This window comes from Haliaeetus leucocephalus, unplaced genomic scaffold, assembly GCF_000737465.1.
Source record: "Haliaeetus leucocephalus isolate CR32 unplaced genomic scaffold, Haliaeetus_leucocephalus-4.0 Scaffold339, whole genome shotgun sequence".
Lineage (NCBI taxonomy): Eukaryota > Metazoa > Chordata > Aves > Accipitriformes > Accipitridae > Haliaeetus > Haliaeetus leucocephalus.
The window spans coordinates 10,145,219-10,171,429 of NW_010972775.1; the positions used below are offsets into that span (position 1 = coordinate 10,145,219).

At 41.7% G+C, this 26,211-nt stretch overlaps 1 protein-coding gene across 1 annotated transcript in view; it reads left to right on the forward strand.

Moving 5' to 3' along the window:
- Positions 1–26,211, forward strand: part of MYO5A (myosin VA (heavy chain 12, myoxin)) — an 85,294-nt gene that overhangs the window by 12,538 nt on the left and 46,545 nt on the right. The window contains exons 5-11 of the mRNA XM_010572280.1: positions 12,382–12,538; positions 16,734–16,877; positions 18,122–18,203; positions 19,705–19,812; positions 20,314–20,420; positions 22,947–23,212; positions 23,784–23,865. Of these exons, the coding sequence (XP_010570582.1) occupies positions 12,382–12,538; positions 16,734–16,877; positions 18,122–18,203; positions 19,705–19,812; positions 20,314–20,420; positions 22,947–23,212; positions 23,784–23,865 (946 nt within the window). The remainder of the gene's footprint in view (positions 1–12,381; positions 12,539–16,733; positions 16,878–18,121; positions 18,204–19,704; positions 19,813–20,313; positions 20,421–22,946; positions 23,213–23,783; positions 23,866–26,211) is intronic.

The window sequence follows — 26,211 nt, forward strand, 5'->3', positions numbered from 1 at the left end:
ACAGACGGCTTCATCTCCAACACCTTTCCTCTGCTGTGCCCAAAATAAGCAATGAACTAGTTTTACAACTGCATTTAAATTGTGTTAGACTTAGGGTTATGTACGCCTCCAACTTGCCGACAACTTTATTGGTTCGGGTTGTATGATCCTCCAGACCGCAGGTGTAAGGAAGGGCTGCAGAGCAGATCTCTTCCTCTGTCCAAGGGGGCAGAGGTCCACCCGTGTCCCAGCTCCGACGGGGACCTGTCCGAGGGGCTCCCCCCCACCACAGGGCTTCGTGCAGAGCCGTTTGGGGGCTGCCGCGCTCCTGAAGGAAGAGCTGTAACAAGCTGTGCTTTTGGAAAGAGCTGGGACCTGCGCTCAGAGGTCTCTCTCTTCTCGTGGATAGGCAATGTATTGCTCATGGATAGCTTGCGTCATTTGGGCGAATGTATACAGGGTCGGGACAAGGTTTAAGGCAGACGAGCGATTTAAAAGGAGGTGAATTATTACTGAAGAACTTATTTTTGTCTCAGAAATATAAACCACAACGTCAGCGTGCGGGTGTTTGCATCTGTCGAACCCTTTGAACTGCAATTCATACCACTTTTGTAAGTCAGCATTTCCAAATTATTAACAAAAAAGAAGTTCAGTCTTCACAATTACCCTCTGTGGTAACTGTGAAAATTGAGGCAAAGCATCAGTTGGCAAGTATTTGGGTTTGGTTTTTTTGAGAGCATTACATCCTCAGTAGGAATCATAACGATCAGCAGGTGCAGCTCATTTTCTTTGTAATGTTCAGTAGAAGACTCCATTTTTAACTCTATGGTTTGCAATAAGAGGAGGTGTTGATGATTATACTCTTGAAACTGTTAAGAATTGCATTAATGTATGAGACTTATGATTATCAGTCTCTTAACACTATTGGGGAAAGAAGTTCTAAATCACTCCTGCCTAGTAAGGGTATACTGCAGTAATTAAGATAATGTATTTTTTAATCAGCACTTTGTTGGTCTGGTTTGTTCCAACCTACCTGTGGTTGATGACAGATACAGCAGAGTTCAGTGCTTTTCAATTTAATAGATTAACTTGGAGATTTCCTTCTGATTAATTAGTAAAGTCATCTAGCAAAGTGGAAGTTGAAAGTAACATTTGCAAACAGAATTACATACTGATGAGATCCATATAAAACTCCATGAATACCAGGATGGAAAGCAACAGTGTTTAAAGCCTCAGTCTCCAAAGTTTTGCTTTTCTGTTTGGACAAAGTATAATGATTTATTCAATGTCAGCGTGTATCCTATTCATTGAATTACCTTTAATGAGCAGGCTGCCTCTCTGTTTTGTCAGATTTTCGGCATGTGTCTGATGGCTCTCAGGTACAGGAAGATTTTCTTCTATCGCTTTTTGTTCAAAAGGAAGCTTGGTGAGCTGTTGAGTAGGTGTTTTGAAAGCACCTTGACTGACAGTCTCCCGTTATCCCAGGCATCCCAAGATGATGTCCTCTTATAAAAATGCATGTTTGATCAGCTGCTGCTTTGCTTCCAAGTGATAAATGGATATTCTGTTCTCCCCTGACAGAAGTCAGGAGGGGGGTGATTAACAACCCATCATGGATCTGCATCTGGTTATGAAACGAGAGCCTGCATGGTGGTACCGTACAAACATACAACAGCCGCCTTTGACTTACAGCTTTGACACATGACTTTGTAAATGAAATACTTATCTTGAAAAGAGATGGTACTTTTGGGGCTCTGTTGTTAAAAGTTAGAATGAAAAGGGAAATTGTCCTTTCTGGTGAGAATGGATTGTTTTGGAATAGTCTCTTATACTTGGGGTCTGACATTTTGTGATGTTGCGGGTACAAGACAGCAGACGGGGTACTCGACGTAACATCAGGGACCTACTTGTCTCAGCAGTGATTATTTTTAGGCAACAAAAGGGTTAAATATGGTCGTAGCTGGAAGATAAAGTTCATGTGAGGTGTCCTGCTGGTAGCTAAGCAATGAGCTTTCCTAAACTATTGCAGGAGTGACCTCTGACTAATCCCTAGATAAATCAGTTTCATAGTGCTGGCTCATCTTTGTGCTCCTCTGGAGTGCAATCTGTCATGATTTTGCAGCATGTGCTGACCTCGGTTTTCTTCATTTGTATGTGTCGAGAGATGTTACCGTCAATTCATTATCTTTTCACCTTTTGCCATTTTTACAGTCAAGAGCTGTGTTTCCTGGGTACAATTAAAATGGCAAGTGGTGCAATTTGCTAGTTTAAAAAAAACCCCAAAATACACCTGCTGGTTTTGAGAGTATTGCAGAACGTTTTTACCAAGCTGTTGTTGAAGAGGACCAAAAGATGCTTAAGAACTTGAGGTGTTTCAGAGTGGCTGAGTTTGCAGCCAGAACACTCAAGAGAATTCAGGTTTTGTGTAATAGTAATATTTCACCTTTGTTTGGCACTTCCCGTGAGCAGATCTCGAAGTCCTCTACAGAAGAGATCAGTATCGTTATTTCCATTTTGTAAGTTGAAACAGGCATGGGGAGTGGGAGAGCAACTTTGGCGAGTTTACCAAGGCGGCAAAAGCAGGGCATAGAGCTCCTGAATCAAAAATCCTGATCCAGTGTCTGCTGACTTGATCACACCAGCTTGACAATAAAATATGTGAGAATAGAATATGTAATTGATAGTGCAGCTCTTAAATGGGTTTCCCGGTAACATTCTCCCAAAGCTAGTATGTTTTCAATGTACAAAAATTAACATGCTGTACTTTGTATGCCTTCACTTTCTGCAGCATTAAGGGGTCTCTGTGCCAGGTAATGTATATTGTATAATAACGTTTGCTTTCACGGAAAGCTTCATGTGTTCCAGGCACTCTACAAGCATTCACCAGCGTCTCCTCTAATAAGGGTATATCAGTTTCTGCTTGTATAGGAGACAAGTAAGGCAGAGATGGTATGCTGTGACCATGCCTGGATCAGGCCAGAGCTGGCCCCAGGCGCTGAACTTCCAGCCCCCGGTCCTGTGCTCAGAACATCCTCTTTTTCTCCAGCAACTAAGGAAGATGTCAGTGAGAAATGCTGTTAGGCTTAAAAAACCAGTTATACTGGAAATATATTTAGAAATGTGGTTAAAGAGCATGGTTTGTTGGACTAGTGTCTCATGCCTATTAAAAATGAATGATTTTACAAAGAATTAATTTAGCGCTTAGTTGAGAGCAATTGTTGTGGCTCAAAGTGCAGCTGAACAATTCTCTGAATTGTTAACGAGTGGCATCTGTGAAGACCAGGATGTGTCAGGTCAGAGCATGTTAGATCCAGATAGTCAAAATAAACTGACAGGTACAGGGTGTGCAGGTGGAACAGACCAAGAAATGTGGCTGGCTGGCTTTTCTGCACAAGAAGTGATGCTTGCTCCTGGGGCATAGCACTAGTAACTCACTTTTTCTTTTTTTTTTCCCCACCCCCGCCACCCCATCACATCGCCACAGAATAGTTCAAAGCACTTTAGTCTCTAATAATAATCCTTAGCGCCTACATAGCACTTTACACATTCTGGGTGTTTTACAAAAGTTACCTTGTTAATCCACACAACAGCCCTTTGAGGGTGGAAAAAATAATTATCTGTGTCAGGCCGCACCTTTTGGGATGTGCCAATGCAAGTGAATTTGGAGGCTTCGGCGGGGGGAACGCCAGGATGATGTAGCTCCACGGGGAAGGAGGGGCTGTGCCCGCTGCGCAGAGGAGCACTGCAAGAAGGAAACTTTAAAAATGAGGGAAAAGGGATTTCCTGCGATACAGGTGAAGGTAGAGCACTGGGCTGGCATTTATCGGTGCTGCCTGGTTGCAAGGGAGACTTCTCCAGAGGAAGGTGACCTCCCAGGGAAAGGGGCTCAGCAGCTCCGTAAAGGGAATGGAAAGACGTGCTTGTGTTACATGGGCTGCAGGAAGCAGTTGGCAAGTAAGAGGACAAAACGGGGTGCTTTCCCATGGTAAGGAGGCTGAGAGCCAAATCCAGAAACAGGGGCTAACGGAACTTACTTAGGGCTGCAGAGAACTTTGTGATTAAAATAGTTTGTTCAGAAGGTTGACGAAGGGCAAGATGTTGCCTCCTGCCCTTGATGGGAGAGGTGCTGGGAAGGCTGCCCGGACCTGGCTGCTGCTGTTCTCGATCAGTCCGAGGGCATTAGAAAACTGCCGAATGAATTCTTATTTATTTACTTATTGAACAGTCCAATGACTTCTATTTGAAAAGCAAATCCTGGGTTTGTAGAGTTGCCAGTTTTTATAATGGCTCCTAACAGATGCTGCACACCCTGGGCTGAATTTCAAAGGCCTTTGCGCTGAACAAGTGCTGCCAAACATGCACAGCCGTGTTTGCTGCCACACAACACCGCACTTAGGCAAAGGTGAAGCTAAATATATTGCACTGACTCGTGTTAAACCTTCCAGGGCTGGGGGGTGGTTTAGAGCTGCCTTTCATTTTAGGGTAAGTGTAAAAAGCAGTTTCGGGTCTTTTAGAAAAGCAAAAAACTGTAACAATGGAAGCGTCACACCGAAGTGGAGCACGACTGCCAAAGAGTGAACGTGGGACCTACCCTGACAGGGGGCTGGGGAGGGCAGGCGTTGGGAAGAGCACAGGCTGGTGAGCTCTGCAGAAAAAATCCTCCTAGCTCTCCCAAACCACATTTCGTGCTGAAAAAAGAGTGTTCCAGGAAAAAAAAATATGGACGTATTTTGGCTTCAAGTTTACGATCACTGGTATTTTTAGGAAACACTCTATTTATTTCAACATCTATTGAAGTCAGACCTATTTAGTGAGCCTTCAGATGAGTTGTGCAAAACCTTATCATTTCATCTTATACCATGGATTTGTCCTCCTGTTGCTTTAGTCTTTTCCCTGCATTCGTCTGCTATGCATCCTCTTTCCTATGTTGGAAGATGCCCAGTCCCTTGAAGACAGTGCTCCCTTTCGCCTGCTGGGGCTGGCCTTCTGCAGCTGGGAAGTCGCTTCCTAAATTTGTTGTTAAGTTAATCAAGCTGCTTTCTGTGAAGCTCACAAAACATTCGATACTACAGAGAACTCTTAACTTTGTATTGATACCTGGTGAAAGCTGATGGATTTCACAAGAAAGGAGTTTAAAATCTTTTCCGTTGGTAATTATTCCAAGACTGAATAAGCTGTTTGGAATGGGTGGAGTATTAAATGTATTTCTCTATTTCTATAACATCAATACTTAAGTTATTTGGGAATATTGATAAAGCAGTTACAATGATATTTAGCACTTCCGCATTGCTTATTTTCAGCCCATTGTGTAAACTTCCTTTATTTCATCTTATCAATGAGGAAGCTATTTGGTAAAATTTTTGTGCTCTTGTTTTTGTTACAGCTGCCTCATGGGGGGGAACTGATCTTTATTAAACAGATTTGTTTAGTCATGCTCTCAGATACAAAGATGTGTGAATGTTTAGACTGTAGATACTGCAGGTTATTTTGGTCATATGCTGTCACAAATATGCAATGGGGATGCAGAGAGATTGATTGCAAAAAATAGGATGCTTACTTAGGTCAGAGTTATGTTTGCATTGCTGGAGACACTTAATCATGTCAGCTGCATGTATGCATGTGTATCCTTGCATAGTTTCAAAATCTGCTTTATGATGTAGGGTGTAAAACATGTCACTTAAGTTTGTGTTGGCCCCTGGTTAATCCTATGGCTCTCAAAGTAGCTGCAGCTAATGGAAGTACAGCAAGACTTCAAACATGCTGGCATTTCAGGATGAATCCTATCTGACCTTTCGACAATGTCATTAGCTGTTAAGTTATTTTCTTGAGTTGGTTTTCCTGCTGCTGTAATTCAGCTGTAGGATGGCATATCACTAAGTTCCTTTTCTGTCTCTGATGGGCACGACGCATGCTGATGTTAGTGGTAATTATGTGTGTATGCTGAGAACAGGATCTATCGCAAACATTCCCTGAGTCACAGGTTCCTTCCCTGGGAGTTTGTGTCAGGTTCTTTGATCATTCAAAATTCGCTGTTTTGAAAACGTAAAGCAATTTCAGGCTTACAAGTCTACCTTATTACCACAGAACTGCAGTAGAGGAACAGCAGTGAGATAAAGCAGACCAGACTGTCGCTGCTAGGTTAAATAAAAGATATTTATTATGTTCTTGTTCTTGCATTGAAGCAGTAGGAGATTTCAATGTTTGAAATCACAGGATCAGACCTTTAGCAGCAGTTTGTGCTGTTTGGATTTAAATAAAAAATGAAACTGTCATATGCCATGGGGTTGGTGCCCTTTGCCATAACCTAAACCTGTTATTCCAAAAGAAGAAAAGAAACCAGTAGCGACTGCACAAAAAAAAGGCATTAAATTTAATTGAACCTCTTAACACTGGAGCAGTGAGGGGAGAAGATGTCCTGAAGGTGGTGGCCTTCAAACCACCCTGACAAGAAGCTTCCTTAAAAACATCAGCACCTTGGCAGTGTCCTCAGGGTTAAGAAACGCAGAAGATTTAGGATCAAAGGCAAAGTAATTACTCCTGTTCTCATCAAATTGCCCTGTTATTTGGTCTCTTCATTTTATATTAAGGATATATCACTCTGGTCTTTTCTGCCAATCTCATCTATGTTATGTGGCATTGAGACAACTCAACTTTGAAGTAGTTCATCGACAGGCAAGCAGTTCAAAGTCCATATCAGAATCTTTTAAAATCAGCTGTTAATGATACACTTTTGCCAGGTAGAGGTGCTGGTGGCTTGGGTATGAATGGATTGATAGGAGTATTGAGGTTGATGTCGATAATTGTGTGTTCCTTTTATTTGTTTTCCTAGGCTGATGTTTTTGTGGTGTGTGTGCTTATATACATCTCTGACATTATTTGCTGTGGAGTCAGGAGTCTGAAAGACAAGATCAAGTGATACATCTAATGCATCAGTCATAGGAAGCAAAAAACCCACAAAAACAATGTTGTGCTTTGATGATCAAATTGAATAGCTCTGGGCTTCTTTAATCCCCTTCGAAATGCTTATTGATGGATAGGTTTTTAACTGTTTTAGTGTTCCTGCTTCAGAGAGGGATTTTATATTGGTATAGAGGAAGAAGGTAAACAGATATCTGTAGGGATTTTTCAGTCTGTATGTCTTGATTATCCTGATCTGTTTGGACAGTTTGCTGTGGAAATAATGACTGTGATGCAGTAAGCTGTTCTGGTTTTTGAGGAAACCAGCTTAAGTGGGTGTAGTGATCTTAAGGAATAAAAATTGTTTGAAAATTGACAACTCTGCATTTAATGTTAGTAAATTTAATGTTTCATTTCTTGCACTGTTTTTTCTTTTTTGCCTTAATTTTTCCATTGGTCAACTGAAATAGTTTAAAGCTGCCTTAGATAATGACAGCTGTCAATGATTAGTCAGTGTTGTTGCAGTACTCTGTACACATGGAAGGTGCCCAGTGACAGTCTTGCTCTTGCTTCCACTGCGGCTGACAGCTGTGACCTCATGGGAGTAGTGTTTCCTTCATTCTGAGCCCTTCTGAAAGCATCTCCCTTAGATTTCTATGAAATATAGAATTTAAAGTTAGTAGTAGCCAATGCTATTAAAAGTACTGCATTAAGATATATGCACATCCTCAACAAAGGGGTTTTTATCACATCTTGAAAACAAGATTATTTTTTTTAAAGCACTTTCTGGTTTCTTGTGCATTGTCATTTCATTCGTATTCTGCAAAACCCTTTTCTGTGTGTAAGGTATCTCAAGTCAGTTCGTAGCACTCTTTTTTCCCCCAGTGCTGAACCTCCTTTGAGCAGAAGCCATCTTCAGTGTTGAATTTTGCAGTGGTTTTTCAAAGCAGAAAACAAACCCTGCTGGAATGTAGGTTGTAATCTCAAGCTTCCAGGAGTTAGGTAAGTCTACATCTATTCTGTTTTGGCACTCTGTCAGAGAGTTTCCTCATAAACATACTGCCTGTCAACAGAATTTTGTAGGTGAAGCAAAATTGTCTTTAAAATTTACCAGCCTAAGTACAAATCTGTTTCTGTCCTTTACTGGAATTATGATATGAAAAATTAGTGACATTTATTGCTCATTCTATGGCCGTTACTTGTTGTAAGGAGTGGAGTTGTGTATGGCTTGGATACAGCATCTGAATATTACCTTTCAAAATTAGACATCAGCATTATTTTTGTGATAGATAACATTATTTTAAATTATCGATTATTTATTCCATAGTGTGTTACTGTTCTTTTATTTGACAAGAACTAGCTGTTACCCTCACATGACTCTTAAAGTATAGTTCTGAGAGAATGGATATGGAAGATTTCTGAATCAAGTCCCCTGCTGCTGCAAGCAATCTCAGCCTATCATTTCACATTTCAGCTTGTGAAATGCTTGGGCCTGTCATCTTAAAACTGAAGTTTTATTTTGGTTTTGTCATTCCTTTATTCTTCTGCACTTTTCAGAAATGGCAAAAGCTGAATGTGATCCTGATTGATGCCTGAACATAATACTTTGTGTTTCCATGAATGGTAAACTGCTCCCAGTCAATCTGTTTCAGTCTGCAGGGGTTAAACACCTCTTTTCAAGATAATTTGGCTTAGTATCTTATCACTACAATGTAGTTCTGTATCCTAGGATGCAATCCTTATCCACCTTTGGGCGAAAGAGGACTCCTCCACCTTCTCATCTCACAGCTTGCTTTCCCTCATTTGTCTTTGTAAAAGCATCATTAAAATGTTCCCTCCATTCAGAAGTAATCTTAATTTTAAAATCATCTAATTATGTGCTTTATTCAGAGAAAAAGCTCCAAGAAGATGACGTATTGCATAGATAATGGATTGTGGCATCAGGCTGCAAAGTGGTGTCACACATAATGCTGTTGCCCTACTTACTTGTTTCATTGGGTGAAAGTTTTAATTATAGCTTTTCTTTCTGACTGGTGACATGTTGAGTGCTCAAAATGTCAGGTCAAAGGTTGAGGGCTAATGATTTAACTAAAAATAACTCCAAAGGTGTTATTTATACCTGAGAAAGAACTCAGGGTGTTTTTACTTGTGTTTTCTGGGAATTTTTTCCTTTGTTTTGGTTTGCTTTTTGTTACTTTGTTTTGTTTTCAATGCAGCCTGATTATGAAATTTTGATTTGGCAGAAGCAGAGGTTATATTTTAGAGGGACCATTGCTTTTACCAAACCATTAAAAATAATTCTCACCACATTTTGTTTCTTTAAAGTTTAATGACATGAAAGAACCCTCTGCTGAGCTGACAGAGGTGCCTGGCAGGACTACCTCACCCTCGTTTTTGAAAGACTTTAAGTATCTTGCTGCCTGCGGTAGGACATCTATATGCCAAGTCTTCCCTGGCTCTGTGGCAGTAACTGCTCATCCCCTGCTGCTGTTGTGTTTGGGGTGTTGTGTTATGCTGTCCTTTCTCCTCCTTCAAATGTCGAGTGTGATCTTGGGTGTTTTGTTGTGTTTTCCTTTCTCTCTGCCAAAAAGCAGAAAGAATAATATGCTAGAGGATGGCCACTCCAGTGTGTTAAAGCAAAACAATGGACTAATGTACTTTTGAAGACAAGAGCGGGTCTGAGCGTGGATGGAGCGCTGGCAGGGCGATGCGAGAGGACTCCACTGCAGACCATGAGTGAGCCCTTTGTTTCTCACGGTTGCCGTAGCTGCTGCAAACACACATACTCATTGCAGAAGAGATGGCAGCAATCGTATCTTATGACGTGGGGGAAGGAAACTCTAGGCTAATTAGCAAGGTTATTCTTAGAGAGATTATTTCAACCTCATCTTTTCATTACTGTCTTTGAAAACATGGAGGTCCCTCCTCTGCAGTGCTCTGAAGAGCCTAGTGCTTCCTACCGCTCCTCAGCTCCCAAGGAGGGACGAGGGACTGCAAAACCAGCGTGCGCTTTCCATGCTTTCACACATGTCCTTCAGGGATGTGACAGTTAGAATGAGACACCTTTATTTCAGTGTTCCTCTCTTGGCAACAGAGGTTAGTTTTTTGTTAACAGTTTTGCCAGAACTCTGTAGTGCTGAGGTTGCATTACTTTGTTTTCTGAGAGCCTTTTGTACTTTGGGAACTAAGCTAAAAATAAGCTTAATCATGAGAGGCTGCATTTTGTAGGACTTGAGCTTCCCGAGTCTTCATATATTTAATGATATTTAATACATGAAAAAGAGGTGGTGATCTACAAATGAAAAGCTTGTTATGTTGTTGTCCATCTCCTGTGTTAGGCAGCTCCTGAAATCAGACCAGAAGTTTCATATTTTAGAATGGCATGGGTTGGTTGGGGTTTTTTTTCCTATTTGAAAGAGCGCAGGAGGAATAAGAGAGAGAGCAGTTCTATGCCAGTCCTATGAAGAAATTGTTCTCTGTTTTTGACTCGCTGCAGGAACTGTCTGTGTGAGAGGAAAGTTGTTTGTTGTCGGTTGTCCCATTTAAGCCTAGGTCTTATGCATTTGGTTGGACCTCTCCCACGTCCTTCCGCTGCTCTTCTTGACCGTGAGCATCCATATAACTCACGCCACTGCTTGATGTGCATTGCTACGGGCTGTCCCTTGTGCACGTCTGTCCACCGCCGGTGGACTGTGGGAGGGGGAACAGGGAAGAAGCAAGAGCGTGTCTTCTTCCTTCCCCAGCTGGAAATCTTCATCGCTACTGCAAGCCATCCCAGGCACCACAGACCTCCCTGAGGAGCGTGCGCAGCAGCCTTGATGCCCACTGTAACAAGAGGTCTCATCGGCGGGTGTTTTCATTTTGCTGTGGCCAAGGCTGGGATCTCTGGCGGTTCAGTCCTTGTAACCTGGACAACACACAACCCGGTATCAAGCTGAATAGTTACGCTTTCCCACAACCTCCCCCCTGAGACTGACAGCTTGGTGTATGTGAATGTGTGAACTGTGCTGTAGTCATTCGCACCTATCGCATGTGTTAAATGGAAGTTGAGAACATAAAATTAGGTTGCTTTGATCTTCTTAACGCTTTCCTATTAAATTTAAATCAGCACTCAAATCAGCCATTTCAACTTATTTCCTTTACCAAAATGTGGAAAATCTGCTTCAACCGATGCCTTTATTCGGTTAAGTGAATCCCACCTTGGCTGTCCCGGAGATGCGCAACGTAACCAGAGGCTCCTTTAGCCTACGTCTTTGTGCAACACGAAGTACGCACTGGAGCTGTGCTCTTATCTGGGGGCTTGGCGATGGTTTTGGAAGATAGGTAACAGCTTGAGAGTAACAACGTGGTCTGTAATTTAGCCTCGTAATTTCAGCAGCAGCTTTTTTTTTTACCATCTCAGAAACAGAATCCCAGATCTTCTGGAGGACCTTTAGGCTACAGAAACCACAAATAGTTTTTCTGTGCATATTTCTTTGCTTCCCTTGCATAGCATTTACTGAGGGCCTCAGCAGGCGTTTGGAGGCCATGCAGACTGTATATGTGCTGCCTGAACGTGTGCGTGCCTGAAATTTCATTCAGTCACTGTGCTGTAGGTGCAGCCTGGTCTGGGGCTCGGCTATACTTTCTGTGTTCCAGCTCCAGCTCTGTAAAGCTTTGGGGTAAAATTTTATTCCTTCTTTCTCTGCTTTCCAGTATGTAAGATAGAGTTAAGCTCACTCAGCTCATAGGAGTATTTTGAAGTCTAATTCATTTTAACTTCTTTTGCTTTGGAAATATAAAATACCGTATAAAGCATGCATAGTCTTTATTTTAAAAGATTCAGGCTATATAAATGCTAATTTCTATCCTTATTATTTTGTAGTGTGTTTATTAGTCATACAGTTGGAGTTTATGGATTGAGCCCTCTTTGAGATGAAATTGTTTTAGTAGCAAATGGAGATTATTTTTTTTAAATGAGAAGAAATTACTTTACGACAAAGGGATTGTCTTCACTCCAGAGCTGCTATCTGTGTCCTGAACAGCCCTGCTTGAATTTTTCAGATTCAGAACAATTCTGGGAAAAGCTGGTGATTAGATCAGAAGGACGAAAGGTTTCTGTTGCTGGCTCTGCTGTTGATTTCTCTGTCTGTAAGATGGCATTAATGATCTTTACTAACGAGCGCTGATAATTTAGTGGAGCACTGTACCACAGACTCTGGCTAGAAGTAGCTGCAGAAGCACGTAGAGAATAGTGGTAACGGGTACTTTACTGTAGCCAGGTTCTCTAGAGCAGCTCTGCTGGCTGGCTGGACTGTCGCAGCAGCATCAATCCTGTCTGAGCATCCCGGGCGCAGGCAGTCCAGTCAGCCATTCGGGCAGCTTGGTCACTAACAGCCTTGTTTGTGCCACGTGCGTTTACGTTATTGCTCTATTGCTAACATTTATGGTGGAAGGGTTGTTGCCAAGTTGGGGACAAGTGTCCTTGAGAGAACAGCTGGTAATTAACACGTCTTTGTGTTTCAGAGATGAGCGAAATCAGTCAATCATTGTCAGTGGGGAATCTGGAGCTGGAAAGACCGTCTCTGCTAAGTATGCCATGAGGTACTTTGCCACGGTCAGTGGGTCTGCCAGTGAAGCCAATGTTGAGGAGAAAGTCTTGGCCTCCAACCCCATCATGGAGGTAAGAGAGCTACCGCACTAACCCCTGCCCTCCAGCTGCAGTTATTATTCTGGGGCTAATATAAACATGCAAAAGAGAGAGCAATCCATACTTTTTTTTTTAAGGATCAAAGAACCTAGAATAAATATATTTTAAAATTTTGGTTTTAATCCATTTACCAGGAGGTGCTTTAGGCATCATTTTGGGTAGTATTTACGAAAGATTGAGAGAAGATGGGAGGTAATGTTTCGGTATTGTTAATGCATTTCACATAACAAAGTAATTTTTGTATGAATACTGCTTTAAATCTATTCAGCTTTGTAACACTGGTAGTTCCCACACCACTTGCCAAATGCAAGTGCAGAAGACCGTTTTTGTGTAAAATTCTGAAGAGGATTAAAACTTCTGGTTTTACCCACTGAACATGTACCCCATCACATAGTGGGGGCAGGTAGATTATACTTTGAAGTGAAGAGAGTTGTTGAGTAAAGCTAATGTTCAATTTTAGGAAATGTGATTAGGGAAGATAGACTGAGAAAGCAAAGTTACATGAGATGCACACAGTTTCTTTCAGAGGGGAAAAACAGAAGAGAAGGTATAAATTTGTTATAGTTAGCTCAGACTAAAGTTTCAGGTCTGGAAATTAGCGTAGCTAACTGTAGTCAAGTCCCAAAGCTGTCGGTGTGGGAGCATAGGTGCTGGCTTTAGACTGTGAGATAACATGTGCAGTTCCCTTCTGCCTCAGGATCTTTATTCTCTGGGAAGCTCACTAGATGCTGTAATTCTGATGTCGTGGCCAAGCAGAACACATTTCTTAGGCTCATCTGAATTGTTTTTTGTGTCTTTGCCTACGTGTGTAGGTTCGAGTTGTAGCTGAAGTTAAGGAACTATGTTAAATGATTCATCGGAGAGAAAGTCTTGGGGGAATTCCTTGAGAGAAGTAGCAGCGTCCATAAGCATGCACATGCGCGTGCCTGTGGACAACCTAAGAAAACGCTTAGGACAGCTGATGCCTTGGTAGATGTTTAGCATCTCTATGCAATAGCGTGAAGTATTAGTGGACAGACATGAGTAAATGGAGTGTGTGCAGTGAAGTGTGAAATGCAAAATGCTGCCGTTGTTTTGTTTCTCAGGTATTTTTAAAAATTAACTATGTTTTATTGCTTCTTTCCTCCTGGCCTGAGGAGTTCATGATACTCAAACTATAGCTGCCCCGTCACAGTTGTGTGTGTTCTGTCACAAGGTAATTGTGCCTGGTTTGTGGTGCTGTGTGGTGTTTTGAAACTGTTTTGTGGGATAAAACAAGCTGTGCCATGAGTGGCAGTGGGCTCTGCTGTTGAGGGATCCGAATGTCCAGTTACGGGAGGAAGCCCGGGAAGCTGAGCCTTGCCTTGAACTGCACCTACCCTGGCGGGAGCAGCCTGGGCCCCGGGGAGCAGTGGCAGTTTTGCAGGTGTGAGCTGGTCTCAGAGTGCTCCTTTCGCTGCTCCAATGTTTGCAGTAAGTGTCATACCATCCTTGGCCACGTTGAGATTCGGTGCGTGGCTCACAGGACCGAGGGGGTGCCCAGCGCCTCGTCTGCCTTCCCCTGCGTACCGCGGCGGTGGTACCTGGGGCCAGGCAGGCGGCCGCGTCCTCGCTGCCTGTCTGGTAAGTGACGGCTACGGGAGGAGACTCTGCAGGGTGGGTCTGCAGTTTGCTGTTTGTTTGATGGGTGAAATACAAACTGTCTGCAGTTTCCCTGTGCCACTTCTTCTGTTCGGTCTCAAAGCCTGAACCAAACGTCCTTCTCTCTCAGTCCTTGGACCCCACCTCCCAGTCAGTGGCCATCAGCTCACCACTAACTGTCTGATTTAGTTTCCAAAGCAAGGAAGTTTTAATTGAGGACTAGAAATAAACGTTCCATCCATGCCTTTTTTCATCCAGTAAAAAACAATGGTGGTGCTTTATTTTTATTTTCTAGGGGTAACAATGATTTCATGAACCTGGGTATATCTAAAATTTCAGTTACTTTAAATGTTGTTATAATTGGATGAAAGTTATCCTTTTAACTTCAAACACTTGAACTTTAAATAAGCTTTAGAATGAGCGTTGTGAAATGCGCTGTTGAGACAGACTCTAGGATAGCAAAATTAATGTTTCGAACTCTTCAGTTGATAAGTCAGCAGAAATACAAATTAACCCATGTAGATTAGGAAGAAAATGAATACTTCATTTTAGAAACAGGAAACTCCTCATTTGCTAAGATGATTGTAAAATCTTAAGAGCAGAAGGTAATTTTATTTTTTAATTTCTATTTGGACAACCTAAACATCAGCATTTTATGAGCTACCATCATGAGTGTCAGAATTTCACATCATCTTTGCCTACTAGATACTCTGTAATATCAAGTGACCACTATACATTTCCAGCAACTATTTGAATAATTAGTTTTCTAGTCAATGACTACATACAGTTTTCATATTGCAGATATAGAAATTGTGAAGTCTTAAACCACATCTTTATATGTAATTTCCTGCCTCTCATTCTTTTGTTACCCTGTATAGCTATGCTAATTGTTCAGCTTAGTATGTACTCTGGTAAGCAATCTTATAATACCAAAGACTTTCTTAACTATTTTTATAAGTAACACCTTTCACAGTAGTAGCTGGTTTCTGAAAATATTGTAATATTATATTGCTACCAACAACAACAAAACGTATCACAGCACCAGTAATTTTAAAACACAAGAAATGCAGTTTGAGTACGTTCAGTTTGAATCAATTCCGTATTCCATAGAACTACAGAGATGCAATTTGTTCTTACCTCCTTTATAGCAACTGTTCATCTGATGCCCACTTTGACATCTGCTCGGTCAGGCGTGCGTGCTGCTGCTGCCGTAATGGGGTTTCTGAAAGCCTAATCCCTGCTTCCCATGCTGTTCCCAGCTAGCCCTTCCTGGTTCACTGGCCTTTTGTTTACAGATTTGGAACACCGATACGCAGCATTGCTATTTACTCTCATTTGTTTTTCCCAAGTTTTATTTCAGTGCAGAGTTCTTATGGATGGCTACATGAACTAGGAAAGTAGGACATACATACAACTCTGTGTTCTTTAGTTATCTTTAGTTTCGGAGTTAGGTACTTGATAACACACACACACACACACAGTGGCATATGATAAAACACAGTGTGCTGTATCTGTATTACTCCCAAATGCCATTCCTTTTGATACAGAGATATCTTTAGGATTTTTTTGGAAGGTGAGTTGCTATATGATGTCTAAAACATGATCTAATTGAGAAGAGAAAATGCTTTTCTTTGAAGTTCAGCATGTTGCGATTTGCATGCCTTGAATTCTGATAGATCCAGCTAGTGCCTGTTGTGGGTGAATCCTAACGCTGATGAGGTGAGGCAGGCATCCACTAAGACCGTTTAGGAGCCACAGTCATCATTTGCCCTGGGCATCCCAAAACCACGTATTATAGAGGAAATACATTGAATATTGTTTATTGTGTATGAAGCTTCATGGAATTAATCTAAGAAAGTTAGGCACATAGGGCAGCATTGAAGACTGTCTCCGAGTCGGTAACCAAGCTGCTATGGAAGGGATTCAGTTTCAGGCAAATGACATGATTCTGTACATGTTAATTTTTAGGTTATACTTAGGCACACAGTAAATATCTTATAATGATATATTTGCAGAAGTAGTTTGGAAATGTGGTTCATTGTAGAGTAATAATAACGAATTGTTAGCCGGACAGGACATAGGGGCTGTTTGCTGGACTATGGGTTTATGATAGGTAGACTTACAGAGGTTGCAAGTACTATACATATATCTGTACACATACATATATGAATATATACAGTGTGAAATAATTATTATAGTTTTATTAAGTCCTTAGAAGAAATCTGGGTGTATGTGAGCATTCTGTTAGACTCTTTGATTCCTTTTAGAAGACTTCAGAGAGCAATAAAAGGATTTTCACCTGGAAAATTAGACTACGTGGAAGTGAAATCATTGCTAGGGAGATCAGCTCCCAATCTTGCGTTCATGAAATAACCATATTTTGGTGTAACTTGCTGACCAGGTGGAGATTGTTCTTTATTAAATTCTTGATTATTTTGAAACCAGGACAAAATTAATGTTGTTAAGTGTTTATGAGTCATGTAGATGATTAAATAGATTTGATAATCTCTAAAAGCTGTTTAACCTTTACAATATTCTCTTTTTTCAGTCTATTGGAAATGCCAAAACTACGAGGAATGACAACAGCAGTCGCTTTGGGAAATACATTGAGATTGGTTTTGATAAGAGGTATCGAATCATTGGTGCTAACATGAGAACTTACCTCTTGGAAAAATCAAGAGTGGTGTTTCAGGTAATATTGATGTAATCATCTCACTGTATATTTGTGTGACTGTGCTAAAAAAAAAAAAAAAAAGCTATTGCTTGATTATACTAGTTATCTCTCCTAAGAGATGACTGTAATAGTGTATTTGTAATATAACACATGTGGGGAGGGGGGAGAAAAAGAAAACCAAGTCAGCCCTTCATTATGTGAATTATTCGTAGCTGTAAAATGTGTATTAAAAAGGCTGTGTATTTAAACATTAAATACTTCCAGTGCACTACTAGGTATGAGTTTGTGCTTACCGTAGTATTGTAGAGTAGGGCTTCAAAACCTAGCAGAAACCACTCATGCTCAAGAAGAGCTCTCTGTTGTGGTTTTTAAAGCTGCCATCTTAGCTCACTTTCAATCTCTTGTTAAAACTCACTGCTATTGCAATAATTACAAATGAGTCTTAATTGCCATTATTTAGGCAAATGAGAATATGTAATTTCATCTTTCTTGAACTCTCTTCAGTTTGGTATTTCATACTTGAACAAATCCACAACCTTTTTGTCTCCCACACTCCTCCTCCATCTTTGCCTACCTTATAGTCTAGAGCTCAGTAAAAATGACTTATCCTTGAGTGGCTGCCTAAAGGTATAAGATAAATAATTACAGTTTGCATTATGTAGGGGTGTTTTGTGAAATACTGTTGTATATTTTAAAAATGAGAGCCTTATTGCACACGGTTTAGCTGAAAGAGAGTGTTTTTCTTTTTTTTTTTTTGTTTTGTTTGAAGTTATGAAATTTACAGTGCTTAAGTTCAGAATTATGATGTTGGTCATGAGTCATAACCTTCTGAGCTGTGTTTGTCCTTCATTTTAAAATTCCAGCTTTGCCTTGGCAAGAAAGATACTCCCTTCACCAGCTTACTATAAATGCTGAGGCAAATGGTATTAGTTATTTTTGGAAAATGAAAAGCTTCTAAGTATGATCATTTCACCCACCCATAGAATCCTGATCTATATTTAATAGTAATCCACCGTTCTGAAAAGTGAAATCATACATTTTTTTGAAAGGAAAATGTCTGCATGCTGCTTGCTGGTGAAAATGGATTAAATTAATCAACAAGGAAATGATAGATGCTGATTTATCTTTCCTTTTTCCATGTGGCTTCTATGCTTTTAATGTAATGCTAGAGAAAGCATTAAACATAATAATTCTTTTGTACTCATGGATGTTTCTGGCACTTGTTAAGTTGTGAAAAATAATCAATTCCTTTCTTTTTAAAGGCAGAAGAGGAGAGAAATTACCACATCTTTTACCAACTTTGTGCCTCTGCAGCATTACCTGAGTTTAAAACTCTACGATTAGGTATGAAATTCACATTCATTGTGTTGTGCAATTGTAGGTACAAAGCAGCATCTCTGAGCTTTTTGAGCCATAGAACTAAATGAAGAATTGCTGGCTTTTAAATTCTAAACTTTTAAACCTTCAAATACTAAAATATATTGAAAATAACTAAAATGGCAGATCTCAGACTTTGTGGGTTTTAGATAAAACAAAAGTAACACATTTGTTTCTTCAGCATACTCTTAACACCCTGCAGTTCTAATCACTAGGACTTACTATGTCCTGGATTCCAGAGTAGCTTTCCAGCGGCGAGGGTGAAATTCTCTTCTCTTGGTCCTTTAAAACCTTTTTTTCCGTGGCTCCAGCTACTAGATAATTTTACCATTTCTGGTATAAGCACCTGAAAAGCTTTATTTTGCATCTGCATACTTTCACTTGGGCTGTTACCAACAATTACTTTACCATCTCTGCTAACCTAGTGATCACAAAACGGTTAATGAAATTTTTCATTTTTCAAATTAAAATGTTGATAAAGGAAAGGTTTGTCATTTAACAGGAACTGGTACTTTGTAAAAGAAAGACGTGACGATGGCCTTGGGACCGGCAATCGCCTGATCATTTTTTAAATTGAATATAAATTTCAGTGCCGCTTGTATATTTTTTAAAGTTAACTTCACAGTGGGAAAACTGCACAGCTTGTCAGTGCTAATTTCTGAAATATCTTTCTGGTTTTAAAGTGTTTCTCTGCTCTTCAGCACCATCCTGGCACATTTAGGATTCACATCTGCTGACACAGGAAAGAAAGAAACTGATGTAATTATAACTAAGGAAGCCATTTAGCAGACTCCTCTTTCAACATTCTTGAAACCTTAGCAGATCAGAAGATAAGGAGTCTGTTACTGCAGCTGGAAGCATGGCCACTGAAACCGTAGGAATTTACACAGTACCCAGGAGAGCTACTGCTCTCCCAGTGAAGCCCAGTACTGTCCCCACAGTGGTATGAAGCTATCAGTTCTCCAACCATGACTTCTCAGACAGAACGGATTACAGATACTCGTAAGACTAAACCAGACCATAAATTAGAAATGAGAAGAAAATGGGCAAAATAGAATTTTTTAAATATCCTGATGCAATAATAGCATAATAATATCTGCTACAGAATTTCAAAGTGCTGCTGCTATCAACTTTGCACCTACCACTTGGGTGGTTGGCTCAGACCTGGAGAATAATTGCTTCCAAAGTGATTATTCAACAGGTGTGGAAGTCTGAATCAAGGTTAGGTAGAGAATATGCCTGAGGGCCTATTGTAGGAACCAGGTAGCTTAAGAATACTTATTTGCATTGTTAAATCTTGAAAAAATTCTCCAGAATAAGTGGGTCCTCTAAGCCAGAAGGCAAAAATATACTGACGTATTTCAAATCATGGATTCTGCCAGGAGCAACTTAATCGTTACACAGATTTACAGATGTGCTGTGAATTTCTGCATCAGTCTGTGTAAAAGATGTGTTTTTTCTCTTACAGGGAATGCAAATTACTTTCACTATACAAAGCAAGGTGGAAGCCCTGTGATTGATGGTGTCAATGATGCTAAGGAAATGGTAAACACCAGGCAGGCCTGCACTTTGCTAGGTAATTTGTAAAACACAGTCATATCCCAAATCCGATATGCCAGCAAGTGTTTTCTACATTGTTTCTGTATATTTTCTTCATACTCTGTTGTGTGTAAAATCAGGAGAGTCTGATAAACTTTGGGACTGAGATACTTTCGTTGCATGAAGAAGGTATTTAAATTGCAGTGGTATCACTCATCTAGTGTAGGAGAAGCACGTGTTATATGAATGTAAATGGTGGATTCCCTTGGTGTAGCATATAAAGCATTGGAGGTCACTGACAAAACACTTTGAAACAGCAAATTAAGTAGTTCATTTTAATGGATTTTTTTTTTTTGCATCTGGTTGTAAAACACTTTTAATAGAAGTGGAGCCAAGCAGTACTGTCAAATGCCAAAGTCTCTGAAAAAAACACACAGCGGTCACCATTTTTCTCTTCTTAATAAAATTTTTCATCAACTGCAGCTCGTGGTTCTTTATTTCTCTCTCCATTCAAAACAGTTTATTCATCATTTTTCAGGGATTAGTGATTCCTACCAGATGGGAATTTTTCGAATCCTTGCTGGCATCCTTCACCTGGGCAACGTGGAGTTTGCATCTCGGGATTCTGACAGCTGCACTATTCCTGTGAGTAGTAGATGAACTGAAGGGCATGGTTTCTATTCTGACAGTTCTGCCTTCTGCTTGTTTGCAGGGACCTCTTCTGAAAAGGAGTAACAATATAAAAACGCAAGCAGTGTGTTTATTTCTAATTTGTTAACATTTCCACAGTTCTTTTTGCAGATGTAGTCAACTCTTCTCAGTTTAGAGGCTTTAGACAGTACTGTCTGTATTATAACAGTGGCTGCCTTAATTTTGTTTCAAAACTGTAGTTGATCTGTCCTAGAAAAGTCTACCAGACAGGCTTGCTTTGAAGTCCTGGACAGGTGTCTTAGGTCTCTATATTCCTACACGAATACATTCCCTGCCCACAGTAAACACTTTGCAGGATTTTTTTTAATGTTAAATGCCAAAATGGCCTAAATAATTGCAAAGCAAATGCTTCGCAAAGTCCTCTGGGATGTCTAGACACTAGCATAGGATATACAGATATGATTCATGTGACTCATCTAAGTGTCATGGTTTTAGCAGTCCTTTTTACCTTTGTGGTGGTCGACAAGGAGGACTGCATAGTCTGATCTGAAAAAACCTCCTCATTCAGCGAGGACCAAGGCTTCTTACTGAAGTCCATATTCCGCAGATGAGAAACAAAAAAGATCTGGCTTGTCACTCTTTGATTCCTTGGATTCACAAGTGGCCAGTTTCTCCTTTTGCCTTTCCTTGAACATCTACTGCTGGACTACACAGCCTTCATCTTTCTTCAAATAGTAGCAACAGTTGCAGGGTTTTTTTCTCATTTTTCTATCAGTCGCTTTCTCAAGAATCTGCAGTAGCAGTTTCTGGCGCTGAGACAACAGGTCCCTTATTGGGCCGCAGATGATGAGTGTGCCTGGTCTGACACCATCTGTCCGTGGCACCTAATGGATAGCTGCTGTGAAACCACAGCAGCAGTCTGGCTCTTCCGTGTGTCTTAAAAAGGTTTTCACTACAAAGAAAGCATAATTTAATGATCACAGGTAGAAAGCTGATGAGCCCCAGCGCATGATGAGCTCGTCTGTGTTGTAATGGTATCTCCAATGCAGGAATCCCACTGAATGAGCTTGTACAAAGCTGCAAGTTCCTGTGGAATCCTATCCTGACGTGATAAACATCTATCTAGCAGGTGGCGGTGAATGTCTGCTCAATGGCATCCGCTACCTGAGCCGTGCTGTTCTCTGACAATAGCCATGTCATTGCAGAGTTCTGTCGCAGTGCAGACTGGTCTGCCTGGGAAGCACTGGTGTGGTGATGCAATGGTGGTGCTCCGGGGAGCTCGGCAAAGGGCTCTGTGTGGTGCTGTGTGAATGAATCGGTTTGTTCAATGTCAGCTTGAGTAACCCTAATGTGACACTCTTTTGTGCAGTGTTCATTATTATTATTATTACTTTATTGTTGTCTTCTGAGCCAGTTAAGGTTGTATGGCTAAACTGAAAGAAGACATGCTTAGTTAACTGGATTTTGGAGGTGGATCAGCACTGCCATGGGACCTGTATGCTGTAAGGACTGGAAGAAGCCCCAGAGAAGTCATAAGGACGTGGAAATAGAAAGATAAAGCTGATGTACCCTGAAGCTACTGGGCATGTAGCAACAGTCCCTTATAATCTGTCCTTGTCAAGACGCTGCTTGTCAGCATGCTGTTGAGCCATCGGGTGCAAAGTGAACGTGATGAGGAAGTAGTGTTAGGGGAGTTCCTTAGGAGGAAAGACCTGTCTGTCCTCCTTGATTTCTAGTTATCAGTTTGCTTGTTAGTCACAAAGTGTAGTATCTTCACTCATGGAGTGGTAAACACACTGGGTGGATTTTCATGCAGAAATCTTATATAACCATCTCAGTGTGCAAGCCTTGCTAGTTGATTTTACCTGGTTAAACAAAGGTCAATTTTTTCACTTGTACAGTCCAATTTGAGAGTTAGAGAACGTCATTTGAGTGCTCCAATCTCTTAATGTTTGTCTCCAGAATTCACTGAGGAAATACTGTGTTAAATACTGAGACCAGAGCACTACAGCCTTTGCACACTTGTTCCTCTTCGTTCTTGGCTTGGGCTGCAATGCCCCATTGCCTGTCACTCCCTGCCGTGGATGTATATGAGCAGACGAGAGCACCACTCAGGAGCTGTAGTCCATTCTGTCCCCAGCACACAGCTGATGTCCTGTCCTCTGCATTTCTGTAGCTTCTTCACTCAAAACAGAGACAGTCAGTTATAAGAAATCAAAATACCAAGTCCATCCCTGTGAAGCTAGGTGATTCATTTTTGCGAAGGTTGTGGGTTCCCTGTGTGGGGCTTTTTGGTGAACACAAGTATAGTAAAATGCCTCTGGGGAAACTGTGAATCAGTAATTTACTTCAGCGATGTGAATGTGGTAAGTGGGTAGGGAACTCGTTATGTTTTGAAGGAGGGAGAGCTGAGGAAGCTGCTGTTGCTGCTTACTGCAGCAGGCAGTTCTTCTGATTGCATGATTGCATGTGTGCTATTGCTAATACTGTTTCAAGACCTAATGAGATTGTTTTTATTAGCCCAAGCACGAACCCCTCAGCATCTTCTGTGACCTCATGGGCGTGGAGTATGAAGAAATGGCCCACTGGCTTTGCCATAGGAAGCTCGCAACTGCCACCGAAACCTACATCAAGCCAATTTCTAAACTTCATGCCATCAATGCCAGAGATGCGCTTGCCAAGCATATCTATGCTAATCTCTTTAACTGGATTGTAGATCATGTGAACAAAGCACTTCACGCTACTGTAAAACAGCATTCTTTCATTGGAGTGTTGGACATTTACGGGTGAGTCTTTTTGTCAGAGATACAACACCTCTTATGTAATTATCTTACCGCAAAGCATCTTTTGTCTTTATCATGTAGCGCTGCGTGGATTGCACAAAAAAAACCAAACCCTGAGCAGCTGCTTATTGCAGCTGAAGGAAGTAGGTGTTAAGTTTTGACATGCTGTCTAAGATCTTTGTCTTGACTTTCAGGTTTGACATTTATAGTGGGATTTCAGATTTTTGCTGTTGGTAGTTCCTTTATGTATTGCATTGGGGAAAGTTACAAGGGAATTGTCATCTCGTGGTTCCTCCAGGGTGGCCCTTCTAGAGAGGACAAAGATAACGTAACACGCTCTCCAGGAACATCAGTCTCTTCCCTGTGTTCCTCATCCCTGCCTAAAGAGGGAGCATCACCGAATTGCTCATGCGCAGCAATTTGCCATTTCCTTGTGTGCTTTGTTGCTTGATTGTGGTTGGTCATACCTGGAATAATGCAATGAATTTGACTGGAGGGAGGGAATTTAAAATTATGGGTCATTTAATCAGTTTTTTTCACTGCACTAGTAATTTTGAGTATCTGCATATTTTAGATTTGAGACGTTTGAAATCAACAGCTTTGAACAGTTCTGTATCAACTACGCTAACGAGAAACTGCAGCAGCAATTCAATATGGTAAGTAGGAAATGACTGGCATTTCCTCTTCCCTTTCCCCTCACCCAAGTCCATCCTGCTAATTGGGTCCCTAGTGGTTACGATGAATTCCTTCAGTCTATTAACCAGCTGTCCTGGCCGTGGGCTTTGGGGGATGGGAAAAGATCGACTATCTCCTAGAAATAGATTTTATGACTAACTGCTGCTCTGGGACTATTTGAAATTCCGATCACAGTAACAATTATAAGACAGAAGCAGTGCTCGGCAATTAAGACCCCGAGACTGCCTGTCAATGAGAGCACCGTGCGGATGAAGTTGGAGTTAGCTGTGTCTCCGTAACCTCCAGCGAGAGCCGGTGCACGGGCAGCAGAGAGCCGGGCTTTGCTGCTGGAAACCTGCCACCCGCGCTTCCTCTCCTGGCGTTATTTTTTGAGGGTTTTCAGCCGCATCCTGAAGTTGATGACTGACGTGTGGCAAGAGGCGCCTCTTTGCTCTCCTCCAGAGACATCACGATTCTCTCTTTCCTCAGCCTTAGTGATGTTTGTAATTATATATCTTACCTGCATAATGACAAGGCAAGTTATTTATGCCAGGTCTGTTGCCAGGCTGTGCTGCAGTACGGGAATAGCTTTGAACTCTTTACGAGCGTACCTCCGTGGCAGCGTGTGCTCACAGGACCGGATCCCCCTGCGCCGTTGTCCATCCTGGCGGCAGGGATGCGTGCCGGGGAGTAAGCCGGGTGCTGGAGTGGTGGTTGGGCTTTCCAGCCCCGGTGCGCCCTTTCCGTGCTGGTAGCGCCACGACTGGCTTCAGCTCCATAAGCGGGATGTCGTAACTGCTAAGCACAAGGTATCTTGGAGTTTTCTCAGCTCTCGAGCAAAAATCTAGTCACTGCAAGAACTGTAAGGGGTCGCTTCTTTAGTAAAGATCGCTGTCACCGTGTTCCCTTCCCTGTCACGCCGTTGCTGTAAGCGTTCGTCTCACGAAGGACAGGGCAACGAGGCTTGCGTGTTGATGCCCCGCCAGGCTACCAAACCCAGCCTCGGTGGACACGGACCCACTGGGCTGCCGTGCAGCTACACGGGGTGGAAGTCGCTTTAAATTAAAGCCCCGTGCCTGGTGGCAGGCAGCAAGCCTTCACGTGCCGCCCGGGGCAGCTGGAGCCCGGCCGAGGGCAGGCTGCTCGGGCACTGCCTGGCCGCCGCTTGTGTCTCCACAGCCTGCCTGGCCTCCCCGGCCACCCTTCCCCTGCCTGGCCACCCACAGCCCCTGAGGGAGGTTACGTCTGAAGACATTTTTCACCACGTAATTGCTAATTCCTTTACAGTGAAGAAATGGGTTTATGTTTTCTTTCAGGACTTAGGTTGGATACGGCTTGCCAATAAAACGCTACCATTGGCTTTCCTGTCAGGAATTAACTTGGCGTGTAACGCAGCCGTTAAGCGGCGGGGTGGGAATGGCTCCCGCGGGCGCCGTCAAGGAGCGCTGCTTTGGGAAGGGTGGCGTTAAGCTAATGAAATAAAAGGGATAAACCACTTTGTCAGGGTAGTTTTCTGCTGTCTAGCAGACATATGCCCGAGAGCTGTGAGGTGTTTGTGGGCTTGTGCACTGAGCTCGGGGGGCAGCTGAGGCCAGGTCACAAATACGGGTGTTTGTGGTAGCCCCCCAAACCCTGCCCACGGCGCTGCTCTTTGCTGCTTGGTAGGGCATGCTCTGAGTTGAGTTCTGCCTGCCAGAACAGTTAGTAGGCATTAAAATTTAAATGGGAGATAAAACATCATTGAAAATAACTGGAGTCAGCACTCTTTTTGTTTTTAAAAAGGGTGCTTGTGCTATTAAGACCACAGTTTGCCTGTTTAATATCTTAATATCTTTTTTCCTGAAGTTTTAACTCATCTCCTGTGCACAGTTCATTTTGTGATAATATTTTTGAATAAATATACAACTACATTGTTATTGATCTTCATACCAGATAGAACTTCCACAAAATGTTGCTTAAAGGATTTCTTGTGCTAATATTCCTAGAGTCATTCTTGCAGGTTTTTGCTGAAGAGTAAATTTTAATGCAATGCGTCATCTTAGAAAAAATCAGCAGCCATTTAAGAGAAAATGGAGCTCTGTTCTTTTACAAGCAAACTGAAAAGTATTTATAGTGAAATTTTACTTGAAATAGAGCAGTATTCATAACTTCAAACCCATAAATTCATGGCACATCCCACTTTGTAAGTTGCTGTTCCTGCTCTTGAGGCTTTTTCTGGGTTTTGTGTTGGTTTTTCATAAGAGAAAAGAGCTTGTAGTAATTGTAGGACAATATAGTAAAAAGATAGGAAAAAATAGACCTTATTTGCAGACAATATGGATAAGTGC